The sequence below is a fragment of the Drosophila grimshawi genome, unplaced genomic scaffold (genome assembly GCF_018153295.1).
Source record: "Drosophila grimshawi isolate 15287-2541.00 unplaced genomic scaffold, ASM1815329v1 contig_311, whole genome shotgun sequence".
Classification (NCBI taxonomy): domain Eukaryota; kingdom Metazoa; phylum Arthropoda; class Insecta; order Diptera; family Drosophilidae; genus Drosophila; species Drosophila grimshawi.
Window position 1 is genome coordinate 30,196,784 of NW_025063098.1, and position 21,316 is coordinate 30,218,099.

General features: G+C 32.8%; 4 protein-coding genes across 6 annotated transcripts; 2 read left to right on the top strand and 2 right to left on the bottom strand.

The window, feature by feature from the left end:
- Positions 1-3,278: 3,278 nt before the first annotated feature.
- Positions 3,279-3,824, top strand: LOC6569691 (protein PDF). Its single transcript, XM_001995838.3, has one exon. It carries the CDS (start codon positions 3,353-3,355, stop codon positions 3,635-3,637), a length of 285 nt encoding a protein of 94 aa, XP_001995874.2. The 5' UTR covers positions 3,279-3,352; the 3' UTR covers positions 3,638-3,824.
- Positions 3,825-4,206: 382 nt separating this feature from the next.
- On the bottom strand, positions 4,207-7,019 carry LOC6569690 (golgin subfamily A member 7). 3 transcript variants are annotated; one of them, XM_032741527.1, is made up of 4 exons: positions 6,965-7,019; positions 6,333-6,498; positions 5,220-5,372; positions 4,207-5,152 (listed from the first exon to the last, which is right to left on the bottom strand). In XM_032741527.1, exons 1-4 carry the CDS (start codon positions 7,000-7,002, stop codon positions 5,012-5,014), a joined length of 498 nt encoding a protein of 165 aa, XP_032597418.1. In that variant the 5' UTR covers positions 7,003-7,019; the 3' UTR covers positions 4,207-5,011. The 3 variants fall into 3 exon arrangements, with proteins under 3 accessions (XP_032597418.1, XP_001995873.1, XP_032597417.1); XM_001995837.2 differs by having other exon boundaries at positions 6,333-6,495; positions 6,965-7,000; XM_032741526.2 differs by lacking the exon at positions 6,965-7,019 and adding an exon at positions 6,715-6,756.
- Positions 7,020-7,776: 757 nt separating this feature from the next.
- LOC6569689 (venom peptide isomerase heavy chain) lies at positions 7,777-9,455 on the top strand. The gene is made up of 5 exons (XM_032741653.2): positions 7,777-7,900; positions 7,963-8,119; positions 8,568-8,672; positions 8,745-8,863; positions 9,088-9,455. The coding sequence occupies exons 1-5, from the start codon at positions 7,777-7,779 to the stop codon at positions 9,441-9,443; spliced, it is 861 nt and encodes a 286-aa protein (XP_032597544.1). The 3' UTR covers positions 9,444-9,455.
- A 528-nt stretch (positions 9,456-9,983) lies between these two features.
- On the bottom strand, positions 9,984-17,132 carry LOC6569688 (organic cation transporter protein). The gene is made up of 7 exons (XM_001995835.3): positions 16,718-17,132; positions 12,715-13,161; positions 12,032-12,186; positions 11,695-11,863; positions 11,494-11,635; positions 11,232-11,385; positions 9,984-10,901 (listed from the first exon to the last, which is right to left on the bottom strand). The coding sequence occupies exons 1-7, from the start codon at positions 16,831-16,833 to the stop codon at positions 10,351-10,353; spliced, it is 1,734 nt and encodes a 577-aa protein (XP_001995871.1). The 5' UTR covers positions 16,834-17,132; the 3' UTR covers positions 9,984-10,350.
- Between the last annotated feature and the right edge of the window lie 4,184 nt (positions 17,133-21,316).

The following is a 21,316-nucleotide window of genomic DNA, read 5'->3' on the forward strand; positions in this document are numbered from 1 at the left end:
TAGCCAGTTCACGCACCATTCCTTTGTTGGTGAATTGACTACATTTTCATCAGCCGAAAAAAATCATTTCATACCTTTAGGCGTCCCCATTTAAGGGTCCGTTGAGTTGGAATCGAAGAGAAAACCTCTTTTGAAATACATGCAAGGATTAAGGGATTATCTAAGAACCCAAACACTTGAAAATATAACTACGGAGCGAAAGGAAGTATGTCGTAATCTCAAAATCAATATTTTCCCGGAATCTGCGAGGATGATTTGAATGTCCTTCAGTTACTTTGTAGCCCCGATCAAAACAAAAGTTTGTCTTGTCACAATCCGGAAAGCTGTGGTGATGTTATTAGCAATTTTCTGTTTCAAAAAAATTCTCGTTATTAAAGTTGCTTAAAGAAAATTCGTCTTTTTTAATGCCAATATTCAAATTCGCATGCCGAGGGCTATTTGTTATTGAAATTTGAATGCTTGAAGCGGCCGAGTTTCGCCGCATTTTTAAATTTTAGTCATTGCCCCTCGACCTTATACCACCAACTGAATCCTATAATCTTGCCAAACTGCGCAAGACTACTGAGGCAAATGATCAAGACGTGAAATTCCTGCAATAAAATAGAGTTTTTGACACATAAAATATAATATACCTGCAGCTACTCAGACTGGGATAAAATCGCATAAGAATACTCAAGCTGCTAAGAGAGAGTTATCGATATAGCAAACTTCATCTGCGCATAATATACGAGAATCTATATTCCAAATTATATTTTCGATTATCTAAAATTCGGGGTAATTTTTTTCTGAGTGTAGCCAAACGATATCAAATTGAAATTGCAATGCTCACATTTATTACTTTTTTTCCATATAGAATTTGTCACATAATGTTTATATATGTGTAAGTTAATGCTAACCCACGACAATAACACGAGGAATGTTGTTGCGATTAACGTTGCGATTGTTGTTGCGATTGTTGTTGCGATTGTTGATGCGATTGTTGTTGCGATTGTTGTTGCGCCTTATTTTGATGCGACGGACATTTCTGTATCTTAAGTTGCTGATGCGGATGCGTCGCCTCCTCCTCCTGTTGCCGCCACCTGTTTGGGTTGTTGCCGCTGTTGTTGTTGCTGGTTCCGCTGTTGTTGTTGCTTCTGTTATCGCATCTGTTGTGGCTTCTGTTGTAATTTCGCAGTCTACATGATCCACATTCAACGGATCGTCGCAATCCGTGCAGCCGACGGGATCGCCTGGAGCAGTACATGCAACTGCCTCGCTTTCTCTGATCACGCAAATGGCCAAAATGGCACTGCCCAGGAATAATGCAAAGATTCTCATTCTAGTTTTTGCAATCTTAATATGTTTGGCACTTCTGCTGAAATTGTGCCAATTTTTCTGCTTTTATACTAATTGCCAGGAGATCTTTTGTTTTGTTCGTTTTTTTCTAGTTTTTTGCAAATTTACACAGTTGTTTCCAAACGTTCCGTTAATAAACAATTTTCGTCATTCCTATTTTGTTGACTTTCATTTGTGCAAAAATGCCTATTGTTTTATATCCGCTTAAGTCAACATTAGCTAACTTCACACCACCGAAGCAATATATATTCAAGTGCCTACAAGCAGAAAAATTGTCAAGTTATTCTTGTTTTTCGATAAACTTGCTAGATATATGAAAACTCTTTTCTTCTAAATCAACAATCCCAAAAATATGGTATATCTATTTTTTTTAGAAGTATTTTCAATTGTGAAGAAAAACATTTCCAAAAAGAAGAAATTTAAACAAGGATTCTTGGTAACAAATCTCTTAGAAACTATCGAATGTACGTATTTTTAGAAAACATACAAACTATTTGTGAAATCTTAAAATACTAATGCTTAACTATAATATAAAATAGTTAATGGAAGAAATGTACAGTAACAAAAGATCAGCCTGGAAATTATACGTATTTTTTCAAAAAACGATATTCAAAAATTTACTCGGAAATTAAGAAGAGAACTCTGATTATTTAAATATATACAAAAGTTTTGCGATTTCGAAAATATTAAATATACTTTTATTAGGTAAGAGGAGTATATTTTGCTTAATATGATAATTAATTACCTTAGTCCTAATTAATTACCTTTGCAGCAACAAAAGGTACACATTTAAAGGCAGTAGCTTCTTATTAATATAATATATATTGACAACTGGACAAATTTCATCATCATCAGATCGAATACAAAACACCCAATTTAAAGTGTAAAACCTCAAATTGAGGTTTATGTACTTCCACGCAAGCTGGAACTAGAATCATTCAACGAAAACATGCCTACTTGTTGGGATAAGTTTTATTTATTTTAGGTTCTAATGCTGGCAAATTAAACAACCAGCTTAATATTTATGAACATTTTTCACAAAACTTTAGTACAGGCCGCGTCAAGACCAAATTTCGTTTACAAATTATTATTGTGCAAATATTAGTTATGTTTTCGGCAAGCCTACAATAAAAATAACTTTGTTTGTCTAATCTATCTGTTGAATGAAGGAATTTCCGCAAGAGACATTAAATCAAATGTATTTATTTTTATTGGCTCTTAGTCTAAAATTAATCAGTCGGGGTCGAGTCGCATAAAAAGGATATATTTAACTATATATATACATATATAGATATATATATATATATATATATGTTTACATATGTCGTCAAACCCAACCCAGAATGCTCAACGTAATCAAATAGCGCAACTCGACTGACTGACTCTCTGTCTGTATGTCTGTCCGTTTGTCTGTCTGGATGATGATGATGCTGTTGCTGTTGGTTTTTGTGGCACGCACATAAAATGGTGCATAATCAAATATTGGCTGCACTCGGAAAAACAATTCCTAAATTTTTTTTATAATTGCCATAGGTAAATAATCTTATTATCGAGAAAGTAAATTGAGGTTTGTGGCTTTCTAGAAAAAACAGGCTTTGCTTTTCTTAATTTCAGGTTTCAGGCTTTTTATAAAACTTAAAATAAAATATGTATAATTCCAACTTTTTGAAATCCATTTTTTTTAATAAAAGCAATTTCTAAGAAAAGTAGAAAAAAAAAACAAATTGTTGTTATTTTGAGGACAATTTTTTTCTCGAGTGTATGAACGCCAGTCACCTTTTTTTATTTGCCTGTGCTTGACATATTTGTGCTGAAACCGACACGGATGCGCCGTGGAACGCCTGATGCGGTTTCCAGCTGTGATTTACCTAATGATTTCACTGCCTCCAGCCGTATATAAAACAAGGATGCGTTACTTACATTTGCTCATTCGCAAGCTTACACTCGCAAGCTTACAGTGGATTAGTCCAGTTTCTAATCCTTTACTGCTCTCTTTCACTTTCTCTCTGTGTGGCAAATGATGGCTCATTACGTTGTGGCATTATCGCTGCTATTGGTGGTGGCCAGTTGCTCGTCGGTTCTCAGCGCACCCGATGAGGAGCGCTATGTGTCCAAGGATTACAATCGAGATCTGTACGATTGGCTAACTGCAACACGCTATGCTGTGGCCGGACAACCCTATAAATATCCCTACTATTTGGGCAACTCGGTGGCCAGCAATATGCGGTTGCCAAAGAGGAACTCGGAGCTAATTAATTCGCTGCTCAGTTTGCCCAAGAACATGAACGAGGCGGGCAAGTGACGAGCTGTGTGGATATTGGATTTAAACTGGAGTCCGACTAATACCGATTAATTATGACTTAGAGAAGAAAGACACTATTTAGAAAAACAAAGAGTACATACATATATCGCTTTAGAAGTACTATCTATTAAAAATTATATATTAAATGAAATGTGTATAACAAAAACACGACACTTTATTCTAAACTGTTTTTTTTTTTTGCTTTAACTTTTCTCAATTGCTTTTAGAAAAGAGTGTATACCTTTATCAATAAATTTGAAAAGTAAAATGTGCAAAGAGACAAAAACACAAAAATCATTCGTTGTTGCGCAGAATTTAATTTTTCTTCCCAAAACAGAAGAAATGGAAGCAATAGGTAAATTAAAAAAAAAGGTTTTTGACGAGCTATAAATATATATTGAGAATTTGTATTTTTCAAGCAGCAGTACTATTATTTTGAGTGCAGCTGTATAAATTCCTTTCTTTCGTCTACCATCTTTTCAACTTATTTTCCCCGCATTTTTTCAACTAAATAAATATTATATAATTTGAAAACACCTGTAAAAGAACAAACAAAAAAGCAACAAGAATTTTAATGTAGATTTTTTCTTTTATTAAAAATGAACAGTTCTTCACTTGGTTATATATATGTTGTATATATATATATATATATATATATATATATATATATATATATATATGTATGTGTGTGTGTGTGTGTGTGTGTATATGTATGAAAGTTCATTTGGCGCTATTTGAAATCGTTGAAGACTTGTTGTATATATATTTATATTTAACTTTACGCATATATATGTACTTTACTACCACTATTCAAGTGGTTTTTCCTATTTGCTGTTATTGTTGTTTTGTTTGGTTTTTTATGTGCTACAATAATTATACACTTTGTATTTGCACTAAAGCAGAATGATTTTAGACAAGTTTTTTAAAATTAAAATACTCTATAAACAAATTATTAGATTAGTAAAAACAAAATAACATATGCAAATATATATGTGTGTGTGTGTATAAGTAAATATATGTAACTATGTTTAATTTTAGCTCAAATGCAGTTTCAGTAGCTTTTCACTTAACGCATAAATACTTGTTACCATAAAACTCTTGTCTTTGCCAACAACTACAACAACTGCATTAAACTTATCGACTAATTCACGTGCTCCACATAAATTCTTGATTATTATATAAATCTTGCACTTTTCTTTTTGATACGTTTTTAAAGCTTAGGCTGCATAATTTATAGAGGATGGTTTTTCTTGGAAAAAATGGCTTTGACTTGTTTGTTGTTGGTAACAGCAGAGTTTAGTTGTCGTCCGTCCGTCCGTCTGTCCGTCCGTCGTCTCACATGAAGAACTCATTGGCAGAATGGGAAAGCGGAAGTCACGTTCGCCCAGGACGATCGAATATGGTAATTTCTATGACGCGAAGACCACGAAATGTTGGATCGATCAATTGCAGACCCTTTGGATTATAAATGCGCTCATTCTGCGAAGCAACAAATTTGGATATCTTGCGCAACGTCTGCGAGAGAAAAATATTATACTAAATTAAATATGATTATTGGGATTGATTGATTTGATTTGCTTACCTTTTCGTAATGTGTCTCGGAGCACATGTATATCAAGTATGCCGTAATGCAGCCAATGCAGCCCTCGCAGTAGGTGCCGCAGGAGCCCTCCTCTGCCTCCGCATAGAATTCGTTGAGCCGATTAATCGTTGCCTCGAACACATGACGTTCAATCTGTAAATAGAAAATGAAGGCAGTCACTTTGGGTTTCAAATTGCTCACTTATATATTGTAAAAAAGAAGAAAGATGTATAAATGCTAGCAATAGTAGTAAAATACAAATATGGAGATATTAAATAGAAATGGCACAAATAACAGAACAATTTGAAATGGAGATAATAAATAAAAACGCCAGGTAGAAAAACCAAAAAAAAAAAAATAATAATAATAATGGAAAAATAAAAAAAGAGAACACAAATCAAATCGGTAAAATATTAAAAAAGAAAAAATAGAGGAAACAAATAGAAACGGCAGAATAGTCAGAAAAATTGACGACTTTTCAATTTAAATAAATAATTATTAATCACTTTATGGAATTCCATTATGGGTTTTATTTAAGAAATTAAATTAATATTTAATATCTTTGAACACCTTCTACGCTAGTTAAAAATTCTTTGTTGTTTTTATTTTCGAAATTTGTTAACAATAAATTAAATACTATTTTTATTTATCTTGCTTGTCAGTCATTTTTAAATTGTAATTTCAATTTGGCTTTATTTACATTTTGGATGTGAATGTCATTATAATTAATGTGGTGAACCCCAAAAATAAAGCTGAATATTTGAAGTACAACAAAATGATTTAGGAACATCCCTGACTGAAGTAGGAATTATGCTGAATTTTCGGCAGTGCAGCCAGCAATGAAATGTTGCATCTACACAAAATGCAAAAATGAACATAAAATTAATTTTTATTTGCAGTGCTTTTTAAACTGTAATTTAAATATTAACTGCACTGGCTTTGTTTACATTTTCGCTGTGAACGCCAAAAATATACTTTTAGTGATGGACCGCAAACAGCATCAAAATAATTTAGGAAACATTCACAACGAATGCAGTAATTTGCAAATTACTAATGATTGCTGATTAATGTGTGTTGTTATTATTATAGTTATTTTATTCGCAGTTCACTCACCATGCCATCCAGTTCGGCTGGCAGCCGTGTGTGGAATTTGACGGAGGTGCCGTCGCTGTAATCGCGCTGTATGAAGACCTTGCCACCATGTTGCAAGATGTTGGTTGGATTGCCACCCGATGCCGCCGATGGAGTGCCACCGCCTTGGGACATTGTTCGTCGTCTACTGTAAAAATGCCAAATGCCATTAAAAAGCTCAACTCGCAGCAAACGATACATTTGATTAATTGCAATCATTTTACAAAAACGGAAATAAAATATAAATACACAAAAAACAGAAAACAAAACAAAACAAAATTTTCTACTCAGATAAATTTTGACATTCGTCAGCACGAAAAAAAAAGTAGGCCGAGGCGATTAGGGGCGTGGCAAGTTTGCTTACTAACTGATAACTGATTATTGTTATCAAATTTCCAATTTCTGCCAATTTATTAAATTAATATCACTTTTTGCACTCAACGCTAAACAAAACAAATTAAAAACTACATTGCACAATTTAAGCGTTTTGTTCTCTTTTTAATTTGCGACACTTTGCAGCCAAGTTCAACATTGCAAAGTTTATCATCAATACGCAATTGAAATAATTGTAATATTGGCATATTTGTTAAAATTAGTGAAGAATTTGCACTTACAATTCGCAACGCACGTGTACACAATGGCGTCTGACCATTCACACAGATCGCGTACAACTGAGCAGCTGTTTAGCAGTGTGACCAGTGTGCGGCTGTCATAACCATGTTATCTTTAATGCTGCCAGATTATTGCATTTTGATGTGTAACCGAAAAATCTTAAAGGCTTACATTTTAAAAAACTGTTATGTGCTTTTATTACTTTAGTTAATTTATGATTTTAAGTGATTTGTAATTAATATTAATATATATTGTTAAATATGGGTTTTGGTAAGTGGGAGGAGCGTGACGTAAAGCATCAGCGCTGCCAGATTGTCAGATCGTTGAATTTTGTTGTATGATGATATAAATTTTTGCACTTTGGATAAGTACAGCATTAAATTAATCTGGTTTGCGTTTTTATTAAATCTGCTTGAATTAACATTCAATATATATTGTTGGATTTGCTTTTGTTATGCCTTACTAAATGATAGACGTGCTGCCAGATCGTTTATTGCACATTGCTGTGTGGCCATACAAAGTTAAACTGTTGCAATTTGAAAAAGGTACAGCATTTTAAAAAATGTTTTTCTGCTTTGGCCAAAAGTGTTACCATTAATATAGGCATATAATGTCTTACTTTGTTTTTCTGTTATGCTTAGCTTACGCCTCTTGAAAAGTTTGCTTATGCCCACGCAGTAGAGATTTCAAAACATGCACATTATTGAGACATTTGCACAGCTTGTGTTTTTGTTTGCGCTTAGCTGAATTGTGTATTTCATATATATTAGCTGTCGCTCTACTCAGCAGTTTAGTATATTGTTAATCTGCCATCATGAAGGCTGGCTTCAGTTACCATCAAATATGCATACTACCCTTTGTGCTAATCGCAATAATTCTCGACTATCCAGAATCTCAAGCAGTTCCCATTGTTGGCGGGCGTTTTGTTAACACCGAGGGCAGTATTTAAAATAAATTAAAATATAAAAAAAATGTATAAACAATGTTGTCATCATGGCAGATGGTCACACCAAATATCCATTTATGGTATCATTGCAGGATTTCGCGAGTGAATATGTAAATAACAACACAAAAAAATATTCTTTTCAACACTTTTGCGGCGGATGTTTGATTAGTAATCGCTGGATTCTGACTGCTGCTCATTGTGTTTGGCGAAAGTGGGTAGATATGGTCTTAAATTTTATTCTTATATATAGTTGTGAAAAAAATAATAGCACCACTTTTACAAGATATGTTTACAAAGGTTTTGAAAATGTATAAGTTTATGGAAGTTACGAATAGGTTTTTAGCAGACTTAAAAAAAAAATAAGAAACAAAAAACCACAATTTTATTCATCATTTCAAGTTATTTTTATTTAATTAAAATTAAAATTAAGAAATGAAATTTTATGGAAATGTCAGAAAATTAACGAAAAGAATAATAGCATCGTTTTTGAAAATTAGAAATTAATAAACGATTTCTTTAATAATATGTATATATATATATATATGGATATATATATATGTATGAATAACATTTGAGCAAATTGCCAATGTTTTGTTGTTTCATACGCTAGAAAAGTGTCGTAGTGTAGTCTTTAACTACAATATAATTTTGACCAACAGAAAGATTGAAAAAATTGTAGCCTTCATTGGATATGAGAACATTGAGAACGTGGAAAGCCTTGAGCGATATCATGTGGAAAGTGCCAAATTTATTTACTTTCAACCGTAAGTCAAATTCAGTGTATGTTAAAACAGATGCCAAGGTTTAGTAATTAGTGTTTATATTGTATAATACAGTTCCAACTATCGCAACGATATTGCACTGCTCTATTTAAGTCGTCCTTTCAAGAGCCAACTTGCCAAGGATCTGCAATTTGCTCAACTGCCGCCGCCAGGCATGAAACCCAAGATTAATGGTTTGTACAATCCTATAGATAAACCATATTTATTTTTATTTATTATTGTTTATTTGTTATTTAATATTTATTATTTCTTACTTATTTTTGAATATTATCTATAATTTATTATTTTTATGTATTATTTAATCTCTATTATTAAACATCTGTTATTTACTATATATTGCTTATTATTTATTTGTATGATGTATTTCTATTATTTATTATTATTCATTAATTATTAGCAACTTGTCGGATTATTGGATATGGAGCCAACAAACACGCCGGACCTTCCCAAAAGCGACTCTCGGAAGCAGAGTTAAGTATAATTGACAATAAACAGTGTCAGGATATAATTGGACATATTTGGGCGCCCAAGAACGGGGATAATACGGTCTGTGCCCTGGGCAACAACACCCAGGACTCGTGTCAGGGTGACTCTGGTGGTCCATTGATGTGCCACTATGGCCTGAAAGATCAGCTACATATCTGCGGATTAGTATCTCATGGGTTGACCTGTGGCATGAAAGGTATGCCCAGCATTTATACAGTAACTAAACCCTACGACGACTGGATCCAGCTACATCTGCAAAAGTCCTAACAGGTTTTCTCTCTCTCTCTATATATATATATATAGATATGTATATATAATTTATTTATTATACTATATATATAAATATATATATATATATATGTATTTGTGAAAAACAGAAAACATTTATACGAATATACAAATATGCAAGCTAAAAATAACAAATAGGCCTAACTTACTACAAGTAGTTTTACAATCGTAATTGTACAATAGACAATCTACCCTATACGGTATACAGCATAGATTATACTAAGTAGGTATACACTCGGAAAAAATATTGCACTGAATTTTAGAAGTTCGCCAAGTGTTGTTCACCTTATCATGAAGAAAGTAAATTTCTAGAAATGAATGACTTTATAAAAAAAAGGTTTTTCTTTTCTTAAGTTCATGCTGGATTTTTCTAAAATTTCTAATTTCTAATTCTCAGGGTTTTCTTTTTCAATGTTTGTATTTAGATAATTTCTACATTTTTGTCACTTATATAATTATTAAACATTAGGTAATTTTGTATTTCACATATACAAACAAATTTTACATAGTTTACTGATACATAAAACTGACGATTTACAGGGATTCCAATCTAAGAAATAGATAGCAGCTCAAATCTAATATAGCAGGCGAAATATGATTATTATTTTCTGAATTTCAGATAGGATTTGTTGCTAAGAATCATAATTCGCATTTCTACTTTTTAGAAAGGTATTTCTTAATAAAAGATAATATTTCTAATAACTAGAAAAAATCTATACTTTTGGGATTGTGGATTTAGACCAAGCCTTTCTAATTTTTAAGAAAAATAAGAAAAACTTTCTAAATTTCATTGGCGATTTTCTAAAGTAAACGGCAATCGTTTTTCCTAGTGTAGCATGCTTCAATTAATACTAAACTTAAAGCCTATATTCGGGGTGCAATTCAACTACTTCTCCGATTTGCAAGTCGACGTCTCCTCGTCATCGTCTTCATTAACGTTGGCCTGGGCATGGTCCAGCTTATCGGAGAGGTTACCCTTGCCAGTTTCGGGAAGGGTGAGGGTTAGGAAACCTGCTACTAGAACGCAGCAGCCACAAATTGTTGTTGGAATGTACCAGCCAAGGGCGCCCAGCACATCGACGACATATGGCGCCGATATCGAACCGACATGCGCCCACGTCGAACAAGTGCCCAGCGCCGAGTTGCGTATTTCTGTCGGATAAAGTTCCGCCGTATAGAGGGTGACCACGGAATAGGTGGCACTGATACCAAACCGACCCAGCATGGCGAATGAAACTATCCACGTGGTGCTGCCAGCGGGCACGCAGAGCACCAGCAACAGCGACACTCCCGTCCATATGAAGAGGAACATTGTCGTTATGCGACGACCCGTAAAACGCAGCATTATCACCGGAACCACATACGACGGAATATCCACAACGCCAGTCGCTATAATATACAGATAGCGGCTAACAGACAAATTGGCGGCATTGAGAGCTGAAATTAAATTAGTATTATAGTTAATATTGAAAGGAATGAATTTACGGTTGAGAATCTTCGGGAAGCGTGTTTTTTTAAATATCAGGTAAAAATTTCTCAAGAATCCTAGAAGCTGATTACCTAGATAATCATAATTCAATTTCCAGTTAATTAATTTAGAAATTAAAAAAGTTTTTAGATTTATTTTCAAATCTACAATCAAATTAGATATGAACAGAGATTTCATTGACACCCTTGCATAGCTTTTATTTCCCTAAAATTGCACAGACTACTTTTATTTCTAGTGTCTAAAATTTAGTCTAGTTCAGACTAATTTTAATATCTTACCGGTGACATAGTAACTAAGCGAGGTGACACAGAACATAAAGTACGAGGTGAAGATTAGTTTACGCACATTGCGATTCGCAAAGAGCTCAATGATTGATTTCAACGGACCGTTCTTCAACTTCTGACTGAGCGAAACATTTGCGATTGGCTCCAGCTGCAAAACACGATTTAAATGAGATTTGTCTTGGCGCTGGACAACTATATTCATATATGTAAGTACTCTATATATGTATATAGATAGAGTGTAGATCTTTGGACTGACCGTTTTCTTATCGCTGACAATTTCGGTGGATGGGGCGGCAATTGTCTGGACATCATAGTGGCTGGGCTGCTTGAAGAGTATGCGATAGACGCGATCGTAGCGCTCCTGAGTTATAAGCCATCTCGGCGATTCATGCATTAGACTAGATATAAATTCGATTATAATTCGAGGTGTAGATATATACAATTTAGTTGAACCTACTAGCAGTTCAGTATGAGCAGCAGTGAGGGTATTGTGAGTGCGAGTTGCAAATGACGCCAGGGCTGTATCAGATAGCCCGTAATTGCTAGCAGGATCATGCCCACAGGATATGAGGCGGAGAAGGCAATGGACATCCAGGAGCGATGCTTCAAGCAAATGTTCTCAACAACTAAAAAGCGATTGATAAAACAGTGTAACCAATTGTAATAATAATAATAATTAGAAATCAAATTGGCACATTTACATGCAATAAAATAGGTAAATAAAATAATAACATAAAAAAAAGCGAGAGATTTTTTACAGACGGTTTGAAAGCATAATAAAAATGTTGACCTACTCATTGTGAATGCCGGATAGAAGAGACCAGAGGAGGCAGCTCCTAAGGCGAAGCGACCAATTAGAAACAAGCTGTACCACGGCGAGAAACTGCAAAAGATGCTGCCTACAACGAAGAAAGCCGCTCCCAACGTAAACGAAGTTTTCCGACCAAATCTAGAAAAAAAAACATTTGAAATTAAATCAAACTAATTCTTTGACAAAATTCTTTATAAAATTCAGAAGCAAGTAATGAAATTTACTGGCTCGGTGTTTAATTTAAAATAGTTAATTTTCTCATATTCAAATTAAATTAAATAATTTAATAAGCTATCTTAAATGTTCGTATATGTAAAATATATATATTTTTTTAATGTTTTCTATTATTTAGATATGTATTTCTAAAACGTAGAAACCCTAATTTTTAGAAAAAATCCTTTCTAAAATATAGAAACAAGCAATGAAATTTACTTGCTTAGCTTTCATATTAGTTTCGTAAGTATTTTCAAATTAAATTAAATGGATTTTATAAACTATATAAAAATACATTGAATATGTGAAATGCTAAAACTCTAATGTTTATTAATAAACCACAAAAAGGAAAAACTTTGATTTTTAGAACTATACTTTCTCTTGGCGATTTTCTTAAAATTCAGACAAATTTTTTGGCCGAGATTTGCCTTTCCCATTAGAGTTAAAACTTACTTGTCAGCCAGGATGCCGAATGTGAAGGAACCGCAGAACTTGCCCAGAGAAATGGAGACCTGTGCTGAGGTGCGTTGAATGCTCCGCTCACAGGTCAGTTCCCATTCGGCGACAAAGGTGCTCTCCGGCTGGGCAAATTCGTAGTTGCCCTTCGCCTTGCAGGACACCACGGCCGGCTGATTGATCTGCGCCATGTGACTGGTGTAGTTGAGGGCTGCCTCATAGGACATGCCACTCAGCTTTTGGTAGTCCCAATCCCAGATGGTGCAACCACCCGAGTTCAGTTCCCGCTCACTGATGCTACGTTGCTGTGCCAGTGTCCAGTTGGTCAGCTGCAGTTCCTCGATGCCACACCACTGATCGTCGGGCAGATGCCCCAGCAACGTGTACGAGGACACGTGGAAGCCATTCAATATGTTAGGCGTGACGCACAGTAAGAACAAGACCCTAAAAATGCAAATGAAAATAAGAATTAAACAAATAATTACATTTTTTTAATAAATAAAAATAATAATAAATAATAAAAAAAATATGTTGAATACTTTAAATATTAATAGAATTTTATTTAATCATTAAATAATAAAAAGCACAAAAAACAAATCTGCTTCTTTTTATAATTACTTTAATGCAGCATTTCTTAACTAAGTAGGCTATAGTTATTTATACAGGAAGTACGTTTTAATTTAATTAAGTATTTGGGTTAAATTATAACATTTTCAAAATATATATAAATCGGCCCCAAAAATGCAAATTTCATTAATAAAATTTGCGGAATTTCTTTAGTACAATTTTAATTTAGTTGTATTTTATAAAATCAAAATTTCGAAAATGAACACTACAAAATAGGTGTGTTCCCTTATATGCCATATTTTCAAAACAATTTTCAATTGTGCTTAAAGTTTTTCTAATAATAATAAGCAACAAATATTGAACATAAATAAACGTTGAAAAATTAGATTATGTTCAAATTGTTTTGCCAAATACGCAAAAAGTTTCACTTGACGCAAATTGTAATGTATTTGACATATAGTTCAACTGAATTGTTAACTATCATTAAGTTCATCTGTCGCTTGTTTTCAACACGTAAATTTAATCTTTCTCACGTTTGCACGATTTGGTAATTGAAAATTACGCTAATCATTTGTTAACTTTTTACATTTTTTTTTAATCTGAACTCATTAAAAATTGAAAAGTCGTGTTCAGAAGTTGTGCTATAGCATAAAACAAGAAATATAATCTCTCTCTCTCTCTCTCTGTCTCTCTCTCTCTCTCTCTCCCCCCTCTCTCTCTCCCCCTCTCTCTCTCCCTCTCTCTCTCTCCCTCTCTCTCCCCCCCCCCCTCTCTCTCTCTCTATCTCTCTCTTTCTTTCTTTCATTTTATATAATTTCCTTTTCATTTTAATAAATTTTATATTTAATTTTAGATTGTTATTTATTAAAACACTTTTAAAAACTCAGAAAATATCGACATTTTACTCACACTTTTAAACATATTTAACCTTTTATTTTCATACTAAGCATACCAGCAGGGTATCTGCTAGTCGAGCATAACAATTCAAACGTTTTTTTTTGCAGTTTTTAAATGCCAATAATAAGATCACAGCGATTAAAATATGAACGCAACCCCGATAATTGCGAAAATACAAATGTTGTGAAGGTTAGTGACACATTCCAAAAACAGCGCCATCATGGAGGGGGGAGGAGTGAGGGGAAAGGGGGTTTACTTTTGGATATTGAAAATTTCAGCACGTGGTGTGAGATCATACTCCGACAATATGGTGCAAAATATATGTTTTGAAAATGCGCTCAATGTAAACGAGAGTCGACGATCGTTAATCGAACCGGGCAACCGGAACAGATTGCGCAATATTTACATATCTGAAGAAGAAAACAAAAATATATTTGAAGAGAAGGGATCGTCAAAATTCAAAGCACTCGTTTTTTTTTTTTTGTTTAACCTTTGCACGTGCTGCGCATAATGCCAGTCTTACGGCGGAACGCAACCTCCGTTCGACGGTTTTACCCCGACTTATTTACTAATTCTGTTCCCCAAATAATGCCTGCCACACTCAGAAAAAAGCACTCTAAAATTTAATACAATTCAGAAAGTACATTTCTAATTCTATTGTCTGATTTCATTTCAAGAAAATTTGCGTATTTTTTCTTGCTTATATTATTAATATAACATTTGTACTTTACGATATCACAAATAAATATTTTGTTTATAAGTGTTCTCCCTCCCCAAATGATGCCTGCTCAAGCTAAATTTATAATAATTGTTTAAAAATAAATTTAGAACACGATTATGTAGACTTGAGACACGATTCACTTAGAGTGATGTTATCAGGGTTCGAGTTTCCGGCATTATCGTCACTAAACCTAATTTCGCAAAAAATTAAATTAAATCGACTAATTTGACAGTACTATAAATAAGTAATACTATCTACACTCTGGCAAATATCGACCTACCTTTCAGTAAATTGAAATAGTAAAAATACAAATTTTTCTTCTTAGAATTAATTACAAAATATTAAAATGTAAAATGGCATGCGAAAATCCCGAAACAAGTTACGCAATTTAATGATTCGCCGATTCGAAATACTCGTCAAATCATACGATTTTTCTGAAATTGTGAAAGCAACAACCATAAATATTAGAAGTTTACTTTCTGTCGCCAAAAGTATGCCGATTCACTATAATTTTAGATGAGTGTATTCTCCATTCTACATACAAATATATGTATATATATATGTCAATAGCTTCACTCAAAACAGCGTCCGGAATCACGCCAATATTTATTAAATCAGTTATTCTCGGTAGACGTACCGTTTTACATAATCCATGTGCTTAACTTCGTTCCGATTTTAATTATTAACTGGACTGATGCACAGTCCAGTTTCGCGTAACTAAGCCAGATTAAAATGCACTAGTGTTCTAGTCATGTATAAATTGCAATTTAGATTGGCATCGAACTTGAACTATTCTGATTTATAGCATTAACTTGTTATGTGCATAGATCATGATTTTTACAACTGATCGACTGATTTTTTTTTACCCTTGTAGAGTATTTGAATTTTGTTTTGAAGTTTTCAATAAATGTGATATATTTAATTAATAGACGCACGTAAAATGTGATATTCACCACAAAAACACTTGATTTTTTTTTAATTAAATAAGAAATATTAAAAAAAAAAATTAAAGTTCAACTACAAATCAAAATTAATTTACAACATACAAAAATTCGATTTCATCACATTAACTCCTGCCTAAAAGGGTATTTAACGTTCGGCATGCCTAAGATAAACATACTTTCCTGTTATTCGATCATTCTTTTATTGTCTAATGCGATTAGTTTTTAACAAGCAAGTACGGTTATATTGGGTAAACCGAAAATTAATGGGAAATATAATTTTTGTATTTCTATTTTTTTGATACGAAAAGTAACTTTTTCAGGTTAACACTTTAGCGCCTTCAACAAAGGTACGCGAATTGCAGCACTGTTTTATGGAGAAATACATAGAAAACATCAGGATTTCAAACCAAATCAAATTATTATATACTGAACCGATTGATATTGATTGTTATGTATGAAAACTTGAAATGAATAAACGATTGATACAATAAATACATAAATAAATGGTGCTATTATTTTTTCGCTACTTTATGTATGCAGATAAGTTACGGGATCGATCATTATAATGTTCCGCTTTAATTCCGATACAGTATTTTCGGAACAAATCTAATGCCAATGTTAATGAATGACTAGGTTTATTTTGTTTTATACATATTATGTTTTATATTTTATAAATATTTATTTATTTATATCTTTCGATTTGTTTTGCCGATGTTGCCAATGAGTGACAAGATTATATTATTAAATATATATATATATTTTTGCATCTTTTGATTTCCGTTTTACAACAAATTTTTAATTTAGTTTCTAATACCGATTCCGATTTGGATTTGTCAACCCTGAGAAAAATATCCCCTGTAGAGGGACTTACCAAACAAAGGCGCCGCCACTGCCAACAATTTCCAGCTGCTTGGTGAGCAAATCCTTCATGCCCTGATCCGTGATTAGCTCCCGCGATTTCTCTACATTATCCTTTGACTTGGTCATATCACAGTTTATATTTATATATATTTCAACACAGGATTATAATGGAATATAAAATAGTTCAAACTATTTGTGATAACACTTTAAATTCACTTTAAGTATATATATTTAAATAAATATATTTTATATGTGTAGCCAAGTTCAGTGGGTCGTTCACTCGATTTGTGTCTAATTATGTATATATTGAAATATATACATATAAATTTATAGTCTACGGCAATCCAGAAACGCTGATAATACGGAATGTGAGGACCACAAAAAAAATACACAAAAATACAGATCAACAAATGCAGTACAGCAATTGAGATTGTGAACGCAACTGCAAATGTGCCTTTTTTCTATTTATTCATATATATATGTATATATATATATTATTTTTTGTCTTCACTTTCACAATTTTTTTTTTTATCTATTTGTCCTATTTTTTTTTAAATTTACTTTAGGCTTTATGTTTGTCGTTGATAATTTTTTTTTCTTCTGTGTTCCTCTTTGCTCGTCAAATTTTTTTCGTTTATGTTAGAATAAACATGAAAACAAAAATTGAATTGAATTTGTATTTTTGCTGTTGTTTCTAATTTTGAATGAAATGTCGAGCATTGCACGACGATGCAGGTGTCGGTATTACTCGTAATCGTCCGCTAACAACTACTTGCCGCTTCGAAGGCGTCCCACAAACTAAGCCCACGGGAGGTCGATCGCAATATTTTGTATGCAAGCACTCACACGCATATACTTACGTACTCTCATTAGAAAATACGAATTGACGTCGTGTCGCGTCGACTTTGTCGTGCTCGGTTTGGGCAGCGTTCGGCTTCGGCTCCTCCCGTTCTATTTACTTATGCTTGGTATTTGAGTTTGTTGATGTGAGTGTGGTGCAATGCAGTCTGTATGTGTACGTGTCTGCAGTCCATTTCCATTTAAGAGAGTTGACTTTGCAGCACTTTGTGTTGAGAGAATTTCTAAGCCAAGTAAAAAAAGGATTTTCTTTTTTAACTCAAGACGTTAGTAAATACATCTATCAGTAAAAATATCTGCAAACTGATGTATATCAAGATCATAGCTCAAAACTCTACTCACAACACACATATTCTCATCCCTTAAGAGTACATGGCTTAAATATCTATTTTTGCTTATTCTTGCCTAGAAGAACCCTTATCCGTAATAAATCTATTCACACATGCTTTCTCTCTCTCAATCTCTATTTCTAGCTACATACAATACTTATGTGTATATGTGTGTGTGTGTGTGTGTGTGCACTTGAGCATTCATTTAGATTGGTGCTGCATATAATTTACATTTATGTCTCTGTTACAATTACAGTTACCATTCGTATAGGCGATAATTGAGCGCTGGACTCTACACATTATATTTGAATTGCGTTATCCGTTATGCGAATAATGTACATGATTAAGAGTCGTGCTCTCACTTGTCGTCTCTCTAAAAATGTGAAAAATGTGAATGAATGCGGTGTTTGTATACAATGTTAATGTTAATGTTAATGGTATGTTCAACCATGAAAGCGGAAGAAATTAGAATTTTCATTGCCATTTAAGTATCTTTGTTCTGTAAGCAATGTTGCATTTGAATACTTACACTTATGTGTACACTCGGAGAAAAATCTATCTAAATTTTAGTAAATCGCACAATACAAATAGAAAGAAATAGGAAATAGAAAATATAGAAAAATAGTTTGTAGAAATAATTTTTAAATATTAGAAAAATGAATAAAAATTATAAAGACTTGCACTAAGTCGCTAATCCCAAAAATGTAGCGATTTTCATATATGTGAAATCTTAAAATACAAATGTTTATAAATTATAATGCAAGCCCTATTTTTTAGTAAGTTACAGTCATATATTTTAGAAATTTACTTTCTCAACAATATGGTGATTAATCCTTGGCGCAAAAAAATTACTAAAAAGTAAGTTGATTCTTTCTGAGTGCATGCATGTTTATCTGTGGGAAATTGTTTACGCTTGAGCGATTCTGGTCGTTATTCGTTATCTACATGAGAGGGGGCTCTTAAGCCTAAATCTTCAATTGGTTTGTTGAGATTGATAAACTTCGACTATATATATGATATCTCAAACTTGATCCCGATTTCTATAAATTGACCCCATTGAGGGATACCAATTGAGTATTGAGGTTAACGGTATTAACAGTTATATTTATATATAGATATTATTTAAAAAGCTCTCAATTGATCAATTTCAAATACGTCAATCGGTCAGAATACGTAAGCAAAAACCATGAGATTTTTTTATTCTGAGCTGGTGAAGGGTATCGACTGTTCGACATTGTATTTGAGCAACACTCATATACCCTGTGCCTATTTAAAGTGGGCAAAAAGGATGTAATGACGTTGAGCAGGAAAATTAAAGATGAAGAAAAAGCATTTCCAAGCCCATAAATTATATATATTATTGATCAGAGTCGATTAAGTAAATATATGGTATACATATAAATCTGCCCGTCTGTTTGTCCGTCTAGGATTTTATAAGAGTAGGAGACCTAGAATAGAACACAGATTTTATTTATAGAATATAATTTCTCTTGGTTGACCAAGTTTATTTCATTTTATTGAAAACAAAAACATTAATAGCTACAACTATTTTTTGATAAGCTGTCCACATTTCATCTAGATTGATTAAGAAACACACAAAATAAAATTTGTATATAAATATTATTTAATATAATATTACAATAAAAAATACATATACTTGTAATTACTATAATATTACTATAGTCGATTAAGTGCAAAATAGCAAAATCCTTTAATTACAGTTTTTTTATTTGTTAATTTAATCCAGTATATTTTAAGTTTGCTATTCAATATTTTTGTCAAGCGTAAATAAATTAAGCATATGCAACATTAATTACCTTTCTTTTTAATACAATATGTACAGTACAGTAATATTTCTGTATGTCTTTTAATATCTTAAAAATATTAATATGCTTCATAGATTTGAGTACAGGGTATTTTATAATCTGGCTCCTGCTCTCTCTATCTCTACCTCTATCTCTCCCTCTCTCTCTCTCTCTCCTGTTTGCTAATTTTGTCGTTTTAATGCATCGCTTTGTTATTATTGTATTGTTTTTTCGTATTCTATTCAACTGCGAATAGATCACAAAGCAGAAGCGCGTCTAACAGCGTTTCTACAAACGACGATCCTCAGCAGCTTTCATTGGTAGTTAGTTTTTTTGTTTCTTTTGTTTTCTTTTCTATTTATAATTTTGAACATGCACATGGGCGTGTTTGTTGTGTGCATTGGGCGGGTGGGTTGGTCTTTAGGTTTAGTTATTACTCTTGTTGTTGTCGACGTCGCACGTGCAGGTCACTCACACTTCCACACACACACACACACACACACACACAAACAGTTAAAACGTTCGATTATCCAATGCACGTACGAAGCCCTGCGCCCAATTGCCACGCCCACCACTTTCACTCTTAGTGCTGAAGATTATAGTGTGCCCATTCACCAAATCAGCAGTGTGCCCATTCATAATATTTACTTGGCGCTAATCTAATAAATTTGAGCAGATTCAATCAAAGATAAATTTTCTCTTATTTTTTATTATCCATATATGCAAGTGACGTTCAAATAGTACTAGGTTTTGTGCTAAATAAAACTAAATTATCATGATAAATGAACAATAGAAATCTATATGCTTTTATACTGTATATATCCATATATATACGACAATTGATGTGATTGTTGAAATCTGGTTTTGATGTCGAAGCTCAAAGTTATGATAAGTTATCATTAGAGATGAGTAAAAAAACATACAATAACGTAAAAAAAAACATACACAAAGACAACAATGAGTCAAGCTTTAGTTTTTTTTTTTTTTAATTATAGGTTAACCAAATTTATAATATTCGGTTTTTCCTATGCATATATGTATATTTATATTTACTTTATTTATTTTCAATATAATTATTAAAATAAGTGAAGTTGTATTTTTGTATATGTGCAAAATATCTTAAGAATTTTACTGTGTTGTTTCATTTGCAAAGCATTTCTTTTAGTTACAAATTGAGATCGGTGAAGAGTTATATACATATATTTAAGCTACGCTTTGCGCATCGCTATATAAAAAATGAGAGGTACTCGATAAATAATTCAGATATATAAGACAGACGTGGGTGGCTTTGTCACTAGTGACTCTGTTGAGGAATCGTGTCTCGACTTATCTGCCTGCTTAAGTGAATGATTGAGCTTAGAATATATATGCATATGTATACATTTATATAGAATGCAAATTAATTCGTCCACAACGACCCAGATGTGGACTAAACTGAGTCAATTAAATGAGAACGTAACAGTGACTAGCACAAAATACTTGAGAGACTGTGCCGAGTGACTACACCCAGAAAAAAATAGCACAACATTTTTGAAAATCTACCTTAAGTAACATCATATTTATAACTTTTTTATTTATTTTAGAACTATAATTTTCTATATAAAAAAAATTAAAAAT

What these genes read in the sequence shown, in the direction of transcription:
- LOC6569691 (XM_001995838.3), top strand. Translation starts at nt 3,353, where the DNA reads ATGATGGCTCATTACGTTGTGGCATTATCGCTGCTATTGGTGGTGGCC.
- LOC6569690 (XM_032741527.1), bottom strand. Translation starts at nt 7,002, where the DNA reads ATGGTCAGACGCCATTGTGTACACGTGCGTTGCGAATT. An exon ending in GTACACGTGCGTTGCGAATT is followed by an intron (nt 6,499 to 6,964) that starts GTAAGTGCAAAT and finishes GCATTTTTACAG; the next exon opens with TAGACGACGAACAATGTCCC. An exon ending in CAGCCGAACTGGATGGCATG is followed by an intron (nt 5,373 to 6,332) that starts GTGAGTGAACTG and finishes TTCTATTTACAG; the next exon opens with ATTGAACGTCATGTGTTCGA.
- LOC6569689 (XM_032741653.2), top strand. Translation starts at nt 7,777, where the DNA reads ATGAAGGCTGGCTTCAGTTACCATCAAATATGCATACTACCCTTTGTG. An exon ending in GCGTTTTGTTAACACCGAGG is followed by an intron (nt 7,901 to 7,962) that starts GCAGTATTTAAA and finishes TCATCATGGCAG; the next exon opens with ATGGTCACACCAAATATCCA. An exon ending in CATGAAACCCAAGATTAATG is followed by an intron (nt 8,864 to 9,087) that starts GTTTGTACAATC and finishes ATTAATTATTAG; the next exon opens with CAACTTGTCGGATTATTGGA.
- LOC6569688 (XM_001995835.3), bottom strand. Translation starts at nt 16,833, where the DNA reads ATGACCAAGTCAAAGGATAATGTAGAGAAATCGCGGGAGCTAATCACG. An exon ending in AGTGGCGGCGCCTTTGTTTG is followed by an intron (nt 13,162 to 16,717) that starts GTAAGTCCCTCT and finishes TTGCATTTTTAG; the next exon opens with GGTCTTGTTCTTACTGTGCG. An exon ending in GCTTAGTTACTATGTCACCG is followed by an intron (nt 10,902 to 11,231) that starts GTAAGATATTAA and finishes ATTTAATTTCAG; the next exon opens with CTCTCAATGCCGCCAATTTG.